The 12052-nt window shown below is 33.1% G+C and overlaps 1 protein-coding gene across 1 annotated transcript in view; it reads left to right on the forward strand.

The window, feature by feature from the left end:
* Nucleotides 1-349: 349 nt before the first annotated feature.
* Nucleotides 350-12052, forward strand: part of LOC139492983 (baculoviral IAP repeat-containing protein 7-A-like) — a 39297-nt gene continuing 27594 nt past the window's right edge. Inside the window, exons 1-4 of the mRNA XM_071281130.1 lie at nt 350-509; nt 2538-2713; nt 5004-5073; nt 6448-6588. Coding sequence (XP_071137231.1) covers nt 350-509; nt 2538-2713; nt 5004-5073; nt 6448-6588 — 547 coding nt within the window. The remainder of the gene's footprint in view (nt 510-2537; nt 2714-5003; nt 5074-6447; nt 6589-12052) is intronic.

A 12052-nucleotide genomic window follows, 5' to 3' on the forward strand; every position in this document is an offset into this window, starting at 1 on the left:
CATCAAATTTTTTGCTGTAATCGATTAAATTACGATTACAAGTAATCGAAAATGTCTTCGATTACAGATTACTGTCGATTACTTGAAAAAATGTAATCAATTACAATCGATTACGATTACAGATTACGATTACCCCATCCCTGGTTCCAGCACGATTAATTTTTAACTGGTAGTGGACTCTGTATTACCATGCAATACTCTTAGAATGATTGTTTTAGTTATTTTTCAGCCATTAAAATTTGAAAAAAGATGAATGATCTGCCTGTTTATGTCTATAATGCATGTGAATGAATGCCTTTACACAATTCTCTCCATTTGAATTTTCAGAACGTGACTGCCTAGAAATAGAATGAATAACCTAGAAAAGTTATTGTCACAGAACTCGAGACGAGGACCTAAATATCCTCAATACACAATTACATGTATAAGATTGTCCACATTCCAAACATGGCCAACCAGTATACAACAACACCCAGAAACAATGGCCGAGGCTGGGTTTTATTATACAGGTAAATAATAACATTAGATGTATGTTTCACTATACGTTATTCTGATTTGCTAACTGCACATCACGTGTTATTTCTTAAGCTATTGCATTACTCAATAAAACTTTTCATTCATGCTAACAAAAGGTCCCACAATAAAGTGCACAGGTGAATTAAATAAGAAAAAATAATAAAATTCGTGTTTTCATGATCCTAGCTAAAAAATGTAATTATAAGTATTGAAACTCTTTTAGGTCATTTTTAGTAGCAATAAACAAAAAAACTATGTTAATTGGACATGCTTTGATACTATATATGCCCTTGAATTTTTACTAGATAACATTTTTGTTCGCTTTGGGGATTCCGTATATCGTCAGATTATCGGAATTCCAATGGGGACTAACTGTGCACCACTTATTGCGGACCTCTTTTTGTATTGTTATGAGTTACAATTTATGACAAAAATAAGCAAAGACCCATCAAAACAACATCTGACAAACAAATTTAATACACCTCAAAAAACCTTTGAATAGACTTATTAAGAAGGGATATAATTACGATACTGTTGTCAAGTCATTAAAGATTGCATATTTTGGCGTTAATATTGAGTCACTGATAAGGTCTTTGCGTCGGAACTAAACACATTTATTCTAAAAACAGTTGTTGGCATGACACGGGTTATATTCTTCTCATATATGTTATGATGGTATGATACTAAACCCCTAACGGGAAGGATTGTGCCTGATGTTCATATGATGAAATCGTAATCTTTCAGTCAGTTTAATGGAAGTCTGGAGCTGGCATGTCAGTTAGCTGCTAGTAGTCTGTTGTTATTTATGTATTATTGTCATTTTGTTTATTTTCTTTGGTTACATCTTCTGACATCAGACTCGGACTTCTCTTGAACTGAATTTTAATGTGCGTATTGTTATGCGTTTACTTTTCTACATTGGTTAGAGGTAAAGGGGGAGGGTTGAGATCTCACAAACATTTTTAACCCCGCCGCATTTTTGCGCCTGTCCCAAGTCAGGAGCCTCTGGCCTTTGTTAGTCTTGTATTATTTTAATTTTAGTTTCTTGTGTACAATTTGGAAATTAGTATGGCGTTCATTATCACTGAACTAGTATATATTTGTTTAGGGGCCAGCTGAAGGACGCCTCCGGGTGCGGGAATTTCTCGCTACATTGAAGACCTGTTGGTGACCTTCTGCTGTTGTTTTTTTATTTGGTCGGGTTGTTGTCTCTTTGGCACATTCCCCATTTCCATTCTCAATTTTAATGGGTTTTTTTGTAACTTCATTTTGGGACACAAAATACCAAAAGACAAAACAGAGAGAGATTTCGGATGCACTAGTTACGAACTCTTAAACTTGATGAACTCAATTAGAGAGACGAAAACTTGTAGATTTGAAAACAAATCAAAACAATAGTCTTGAAATTCATACCATTCAAAGAACATCATTTAATGTGTTAAACTTTTACTCCAACTTTGTGTAGTTAAGTTACATTTTTTTTTTCATAGAACATCAATAAATATGTTTAACTTTTACTCAAACTTTGGGTAGTTTAAGCTACAAAAATATGTTTTTGTCATGCATCAAATTTCGACTTTATAGATGCACACACCTGATGAAGTTATTCAAAATCGAATAGAACTTTTTAATGTATCAATAAGTGTGTTTAAGTTATATTTTTGGACACTTATGTACATTTATTTTTCTCAGTAACTTATCATTTTATTTTTACATGTTGATCCACGCTTGAATAGATTGGATGTTGATTGTTGCTACTTTTAGACATTATATATTTTGAGTACTAATTATGTAACTCAATAGACAATAACACCATAACATAGAATCATAGGAAAATGTGAAAACTGTGTATAAACCATTACAATGGTGTGATTGTCTATTGTGCTACCAATTGCACTCAAAATTCAACTTTTGCACTGAAAAAAAAATTGTAGATAATAATGATCATGTGCTATGTTTTGATGTGGTATAGGGCTACAGAACTGGGATGCAGAAGTTAATCCTTTTGTTTATATTTACAGGTAACAATGACCATGTGCGATGTTTTCACTGTGGTATAGGACTACAGAACTGGGACTCTGAAGATAATCCTTTTGTAGAACATGCTAGGTGGTCCCAAGAATGTCAATTTCTCAAAGACAAGAAAGGTTTAGACTTTATTGCTACAGTACAAGATGCTGTCAGGAGATTACAGATGGTAAATAACTTTAATTGTCACATATTGTTACGAAACGTTGGGTTTCGTAATAACCTCAAAATGGTCTTACTTATATTGCTGCCCCGAGCACTTGACCTTTGTTAGTATTCTTCATCCCTTGATTATAGATATATATATAGATATAACATGCCAATTGTGCCGCAATGACCATTAGAGGGGTTAGTGAAACTCTCAGTATACGAAAATGCTTTGAATTTTGTATGATGCATTAACCTTCTTTCTCCAGAATTTATAGTTATACATATCTTTTGTCTTATGATAATAATCACGTTTTTTCATGCTCTCCTTAATTTCACTCCTGTATCCACTCATTTTGATAAACATATTTAACTCGCTTTTTAATGAGTGGAGCATGACGATTCAACGCTCAGTAAAATATTTATAAAACTCAGTAGCGCTTCATCAGGATCATCAATTTCTAGTATTCTGTCAAAGGGACACTGAAATAAATGCTGAATAAAATCAGTCTTTTTCTTTTTTAACCCTCTTTTATGAGATATGTAGACTAGCTTATATAGTGATCACTGATTGGATATTTTGGAACTGCAATGTAATTAATATTTTATGGCACATTACAATTAACATGCCAGGTCAATTAAAGTGGATGAAGTTTTTGATACTCTGGTAGGCTCTGTAACCATCTGACTCATGTTGAAAATATTTTTGATGTGTAACCAGTTAGGATGTTTTTTGCCTGATATATTACATCAATATTTAATGAGCAGCCATATTTGTTAAATCTTAACAGACAGAGAAAAAAAAATAACGATTATACAATATATTTGCGTAAAAAATGATAAAATGGTGCACATAAGACTAGGTTTATTATATATACATGCATTGGTTCAAGAATTGGATAAAGATCATTTTTCACCAGTCACTCGTTTCATATGACTTATAAGCACAAATATACTATCAGAAGTTCTGTGATTTTTTCTAAAACCAAATTTAGTATTACTGATAGTATTTTCCATCAGTTTAATCAATCTTTCATTTAATACAGCATTAAACAACTTTGGTAAGCAACTCATCAGAGATATTCCCCTGTAATTATTAAGATCACTTTTTTCTCCTGATTTATGCAATAAAATTAAATATGAGTATTTCCATTTTGATGGGTATATACCTGGGACCAGTATCACCAAGCTGTCTTAGGACTAAGACATGTCTGAGGATGGTCTTACGACCTATCTTAGTCCTAATGGGTTCACAAAGTAGTCCTAAATTAGGACATCTCTTAAAGTTCGTCATAAAGTTAGGACTACCTGAGAGGTGTCTTGTGATGGTCTTAGGATAGGCATAAGTTTATTTATATAAATAATGCGCAGTTTTTATGCATGCAGTTTTTATATTAATTTTGAAAAAAATATCTAATTCTTATCCAATTGTCTATTCTCCATTTCCTGCTCACAACTAAATCTTTATTGGTTGATGGATTATCATGATTTTGTCAACAATGAACATTCGATGTATCAATGGTATCAAGAGTGCACGATTTTATCCTTTAACCTTATATCTTTAAACCGATACTTATAGATTATCGTTGGATATCTCAACGAGATTGATTTTTTGGCTTGAGCCAGTCACGGCGAAAGCGAGAAAAGCAATCGAGTTGAGATGACCAATGATAATCTGTTTATCGCTATTTTACCTATGACGATGTTGTCAATTTCATGTCAATTTCATTAGTTTTTAGCGATAATTTTCCATCTCAAGCGAGTAGCACGATATGAAAATTATCACAAAAAAAGATCAAAGAAAAAATGCACAAAAAAGCGATAAAGGGACATATTGAATTCAACTCACTTGAACAAAAAAAAGGTATAATTGTATTCCCTTTTCTCAATTTTGTATTTTGTGTTCATATGTATAGATTAGTAAATTATAAATAGACTATTTATATAACACTCACTTATTCTTTATATTAATTTTTCAAATTATCTAATTATCAATACGTTTAGTAATTTAAAGGAAAGATAAACTACATTTACATGATTTTTTTCTATAAATCCATGTATTTTGTCTTTTAAATTTAAAGAAGTTGCGACATGTTTATGATATCTTTGCTAAGATCATCCTAAGAGAGCTTCGAGACGAGGTCTGAGATATGTCATAGGATCGTCATTAGAGGGTCATAAGACATTGTTTTATGACAGGTCTTAGGATAGCTTCGTAAAACCGACATCTGAGACAAAATACGTGGATTTATAGAAAAAAATGGCTCAAATTTCTTAGTTAAAGTAATTGTTTTAATTTTGTTATATTTCAGAAGGAGGCCTTTAATAATGATGGCATAACGGAAACTTTTTATAATGACTATGAAGAAGGTATATTCAAAGGTATTTAAATATTATCAAAATCAAAATTAGTAATGAAAATGGGGAATGTGTTAAAGAGACAACAATCCGACGAATTTATAAACGCAAATAACATAAAAATATAATTAGTTATTCAGTAACAAAGTACTCATTACTGACAGATTTAGCTCAGAGTTTATTAACTTTGAAATATTAACCTAGATTTATCACGAATGTTGTTGATAATTGATAATAGGTGACCGTATGGGCTTCAACAATGAAAAAAACATACTGTATAGTCAGCTATAAAAGACTCAAAAGGGCTAAAAATAAAGCAATACACGCGAAAAAAAACTCACAGTCTAAATGTATAACAATAGAAATTTACGAGAAACAAATATGACATACATGAACCAACAACACATAACGAATGATGTAACATCACTTAAGGATGTTTGCTCCTCTACTTTTTGATTTTTTGCCAGATTTTCGGATTCCTCTGGTTTTAACCATGTATTGACATTTAAAAAAAATTGCCCACTAACCCCTACTTTTCTTTTCATATTTTTATTAAATATTATTTAAAAAGCCATATTTCAAAATCTTATGAAATCCTTGTTATTTTTTCATAGTTTTTTAAACAAAAAAGGTGCCAATGTTAAGTCTAAGAAAAATCTAGAGAGAATGATTTCCCGCCAAATTTTCAACGGCTTATATCTCGAAAACAAACACACGGACCCTCCATTTTTTTCTGCTTTTTTAGTTTCTTTATTTAGATACTTTCAATTTATAACAGTCTTTTAAAAAGCTTGTTATTTTTAAACAGAGTAGCGAACATCCTTAAGGAGAAAACAAATGTTCAAATCAGTTGCAATTGGCTTAACTAAATAGAGCGATACTAATCGAGACTAAAACAAGTAACATAAAAACAATAGACACAATGCACTGATTTAAGAGAAGTCGCATTTACTGAAATCTTGACGAAGCAAATTACAACTAATAGATAATTCATGTTCTCCAAGACTAAGGTATAAATCAGTACTCATCAAACGATTTTTTTGCAAAGACATCACTCACAGCCTAAGAAATGTATGCCCATTTTCAGTGCCAAACAAAAGGTTAAGAGTATCGACATGATGTAGTTCGATTAATGAATGGCCAGTTTTCGCCGACAGTTGAAATCTTCATCAATAAAAATATATATATAGGTTTTAAGAATTTGGAGATTTTGAGGTTATAGTGAATATTGGTTGGTCAGTTATTCATCGACTTATGAGTTAATATCACTTTGATATTTTCCGCCTCTTTTTTACGTAAGATAAGAGCAAATTTGGAGAAGCATTACTATTTCTGCTTTTTTAATAGCCATAAGAAAATCGAAGAGTTTGAAATGATGTAGAGTTATTTACATTTTAGACTTCTTACCAAGTGGGAAACCTCCAACTAAAGCAGAGAAGAAAAACACACGGCTGACAGATGCAGCTCAGAGTATGCTAGCAATGGGATATCCAGATGAAGTTGTTAGAAGAGCTGTTGATAGAGTTTTGATAAAGGAAGGTAAAATCTACAAGTTGATTACTGAATAACATATCCTGGTTTGAAAGCTGAAATCTTCGTTCATACTTCATGTAGGTTTCTAGAGTGTAATGGGTTTTGAGAATAAGTTAATTGTTATTTATTTTCAGAGGTATATTTGTAAGATTTCAGTCTGATAAAGGAATTTGATTAACGCATAGTTTTGGAAAAAGTTTTTTGTTTTAGATATTGCCACCACCTGATTCTCGTCTGTTATCATTTTATCATTCGCTTCTAAACCACTGAACAAAATGATCAGGACAAGATCGTTGGCCTATTCTGTTTTTATTGACTGGAGATGATTTCTTTAAAATAACTCGTTGAATCCGATGATCCAAACCATAAATGTGTCTTCTTTTGTATTAGAAAACGATGTTTCTTTTTGGTACTGTTAAAAAAACTGAAACGATAGTCAATGTTTACAATTAAAACCCTGCTACAAATCATTTTAATTATTGTTTGAATGAAATAAAATCGTATTACCTCTACTCCATGACTAAATATAACTAAAACACAATTTATAAATTTGCCGACAGCCCATCGAACGTGATAGACGCCGTATTTAATTTGTATCTCAAATAATTTTCAGCAGTAAACATTTATAAAATTTAGTTCGTCGTACGTAAGTAGTTCATGAATATTCATGACATGTGACCATTTGTCCGCACTTAAAACCCGTGCGGTCACCTTTCTGACCATCGACTCTCGCTATAGCCTAAAGTAGACACGTGTATTCACGGTTGATTTAATGTGAATTTGTAATTGGAATTATGATATTATTGTTATCATGTTTGTATGCGGTACATACATTGTTGTATTATATAGAATTAAAGGTTATAGCGAGTAGCACACCTACATTATGTCGTTTGTTCTTTGTTAAGGCCATAGAATATCGGACGAACGTAGTGAGGGAGAATATAATAACAATTATTAAAACATATACAATGTTTTAAATATCAATGTATCCACAGTTTATTTGCTTAAATTTCTGAATGTTTACCCTTCATAGATAGTCAACGCCGTCCAGGAAAAACCAACAATCGTTCACATGATATATGAATATGAATGGAAACCTGTACCCGTGCCAATGATCGAGCCCATCTCCGGATAAAAGTGGCGGACCACACCTTTAATTAGCAAATACATATACAAATAGAAAATCAGAAAAACAACTTTAATTGCAATCAGCAATTAAAAATAAAGGAGCTTACTATGTTGAACGACGGCTATAAAGTGAAGCAATTGAAAAACACCAATATATCGTAACACAAAATTCGACTTCTGATTGGTCAATTTTGTCATGCCTTAAGAATATTTGTGGAAACGTAACGACAATACAATATTTTCCCGCTTTACTATACGAACCACAGGAAAATACAAGTATTACGTCTACTCCATGACTAAATATAACTAAAACACAAATATAAATTTTCCGACAGCCCGTCGAACGTGATAGAAATATACAAAGAAAGGGTACATGATCGCAAATATGAAACTATAAACCTAAAACTTCAAACGTTTTTACGATTTACGATCTACGATATAACCATCTTTAATCGAGTCATATTTCCATCTGTCGTGTTTTTCAAACTCCTTTCGCTAACGTCTGCGTTAGCAGCCACTGTGGCACCACCTGATCTGAACGAGTAAAGACATATGTTACAATCAGGACGAATAATTATTATTCTCTTACGAAGACACTCCGTAGCCGCCGTTTAACTGAGTTTCTTATCCTTATTTATCAATTTACACAACTCTCCTGACCTGTAGATAGGACGAAATAAAAATTTATTCTCATGACTACTAAAACCAGCCAAACGCGTGTATTTAACTAACATATTATAGAGACATGTGATAATCGATTGTAGAACCTTTTGCTTTTTATAACCTCATTGCTTTGCCTGTATTGGTCAGTTTTGCTCTTAGTTATATGTAAAATCAGAAAAGAATCTTGTATATCAATGTCAAGGAAGCGCAAAGAACTAAGTTCATCGTATCTAAGGAAACCTGCAAAACAAAGTAGCATCATAGTCAAATCTCTTAACACAAGTAGATCAGAACAATCTTTGAAAGTATCACAAAGTTCTATCAAAACGTCTGTAGTAACTGGATCTTTCTTGTTAGTCTTCTTTGGCGCAACTCTTTTAGACGCTTCTAGTATTGAAGTAACAAAAGTTTTCGTGGTAGGATCTTTTAAACTGTTGATTTCGTGTGCCCATTTTATACCATATATTGCATTATACACCGGATGATAAGTGGAACCGTTGTTAACTAAGTCCGTAAGGTATAGTGCCACGTGCACTGGTTGAGCTGGTAAAGCAACATGTTCATGGAGAGATATAAAACGTTCCCATCTTTTAAAAACATTAAAATAAGATTTGACTGTGTTGAAACTTCTGCTGTTAATTAAAAGTTCGCACATTTTTGGATAAAGTCCATTTCTCTTGTAACAAACTTCATTCTGTATTAAACTTCACTACATAATACTATTCTCATGTACGTTACCCCATGATAATGTATGCTTTGAAAAACCTTTACTGTGAAAGTATAAAGAATACAAAACTCATAATTAAAGTACAAAGCTACACGACAACGCCGCTGCTATGTTTATTAAATATGTTACACATGAACATTCATAAACACTTATACACAACTATATACTTCATACAATATGATACCAAAAAGAAAAACAACCATTCAGTCCTATCAATCATATATATCTTATAAATAATTAAAAAAGGGGGGACTAATTGAATAAATTCAAATTTATCAAGTGTTTAAAAGAGGACCGATCGCTTTGGCGCTGTCGTGCTGAATGACCGAAACCCCTGTTTCGGCGGAAAACTGACCACACGATAGGTACGACACCTATAAACATCATGAAAAGACAAGAGAAAGTAATTTCACTCTAATTCACTACGTTCAACCGTATGAAATTATATAAAGATAACTGTCACCATCGATGTCGCCATTTCTAATTGCCTCCTTTACTGTACGATCTAATTTGGTCCCTGTTAAAAAAGAGAATAATCATTTTTAAACCAATCAATCTAAATTTCAAAAATTGTTGTCTAAATATGCCGCTTTGAACGCGGCCTTCCTTGGTCAAGTTTTCTCCCTGAAAAAAAATGTGTGCAACTATGAAAACTTTCATTTTCCCTTTTTCATCTATTAGCATAGGCCTGTACGGTGCAGAGGTCCACTCTGGTATAACTAAAGTAGCATTGCATTTTTCTTGTTTTGATTTGTTTAACATTTTAGGAATCAAAATTGGTGGTGGTACAAGCCAATTAATTTTACCTTTCCAGTCACATGTGAAAGCGTTAATACCTGATGTTCCTGAACACCAATATTTTAAATTGAAATGCTTACACTTAGTGTTGTAGTCATGTGCAAACCTATCGGTGTTATAAGGACCCCATAAGTGATATGTAAATATTTCGTCCTGTACCTCCCAATCATCACAATCTGCCGTCTTCTTTTACATGTCAGCAGGTGTGTTTTGTTCATGTGGAATCCAAACAGAACTTAATTTAATTGATTGATTCTTATAAATTTCATGTATTTGCATCACGTTTTCATGTAGTGATTCTTTTCGGCTTCCGACTTTGAGTATGTGAGTTACGTTTTTGTTATCTGTGTATACCCGGATAATCTTATCTTTCATTACTTTTGTAAAATTGTTTAATACTCTCTTTACTGCTACTAGCTCTCGCCAAGTTGAGCTTTTGTTTTGTTCATTTACTAACCAACTTCCAAACATTTCCAATGGTTCGTCCTTTGAACCTGCGGTCAAAAGACCATAAAAACCTTTGCCAGATGCATCACAGAACAAGTGATAATCTTGATCTTCATTAAATATCAACTGACACAATTGAGATCCTGTCTCGTTTAAACTACTTATATTTTGTAGCCAAAATGAGCACTCTTTAAGTGCTTCTGTACTAACTAGTACTTTAGCGTTCCAACTTGCTCTATACAATATAGATTAATATAAATATTTAGTTCTTAATCGTGCCTGATCACCTAATACTGCCTGCATAGATATGATTTGGCCTACAATACTGACCACACATTTTACTCTGAATAGCCAAATACCACTTCTAAACTGGTAAATGCAAATGTGCCTTTTAATTTAGTTATGCGTTTCTCTGTAAGTCTTTGTTACGAATTAACCGCAATACAAAGACACTTGCTGGTCGTTAACGTAACGTATTGTAACGTCACTGTTTATTACGTCTTTGTATATCATAACGTCATCATGCAGAATAGTAAACAGTCAAAGTTTATATATGTCTTTAATCATTTACATAACAAAGTGAAGTACTACCACTAATCCCAATCATTGGTGCCGTGACCTATAGAGAAACTGAGAGCAATTCATGGTGGACACAGACGCACCGTCACAAGACTAATCAACGGGACCAAAGAGAAAATTGCAGACAATAACATCGAAAATCAAGAACTATCGGCAGCAACAGAATCACTGGTGAAGAAGAGGACCTTACTTTGAATACTTGAATACAAAGATTTTGGATGGAACAGAAGTCGGAGACATGGAACAGGACATTCTGGACAGTAATAAATTAATTTACATTTGGAAGTGTCTATTCAAAAAATTCAAGGACATACCATCAAACTCAGGAGCTAGCGTTCTTCAACCGACGGTGAGTGATTTTTTAAATCAAGGTCCAGCAGCACATATTTCAACACTTCCAACAACTAGCAGTATTAATCACAATACAAATCAGACACAAGATGATATTCAAAGCAGTTTTGTAAATCACGGAACAAACGCTACTTATAACCCTTCTCCGAAATTCTATCACAAACTACCAAAGTTAGACTTGCCTTCATTTTCGGGAGATATTTTATATTGGCAGACATTTTGGGATTCGTTTGAATCAACCGTACACCACAACCCTGCTCTTACATACATAAAAAAGTTTAGCTATTTAATTTCAACTCCAATACGAAGTAGCACAGTGTTATAGGTTTAGCCCTCACCAACGCAAACTATGACCAGGCACTCAATTTACTAAAGGAGCGTTATGGTCAGCAACAGAAAATTATCAACGCACACATGCAATATCTTCTTGATTTACCAAGTCCGTCACTTAACCTCGGCATTAAGTCATTTTACAACAGATTAGAAGCCAACATTAGGAGACTTGAATCTCTAGTTCAGACGCAAGACACATATGAATCCTTTTTTGTACCCATAATTTTCGGGAAACTACCTACAGAATGAGGAAAACCTTAACAAGGGAACACGGAAAAAATAGCTGGGACATCATATCGCTGCGTGAAGCTTAATCAAAGGAGATGCATGTACAAGAGGCTGGTAATACTAATATATCCGAAAATATGACATCAACTGCGTCTTTTCAAACGGGAGCCGTTCCTAAGACAAGCTCAAATAAATTTAGGGAAAATTGGAGGAAAA

This window comes from Mytilus edulis, chromosome 10, assembly GCF_963676685.1.
Source record: "Mytilus edulis chromosome 10, xbMytEdul2.2, whole genome shotgun sequence".
NCBI lineage: Eukaryota > Metazoa > Mollusca > Bivalvia > Mytilida > Mytilidae > Mytilus > Mytilus edulis.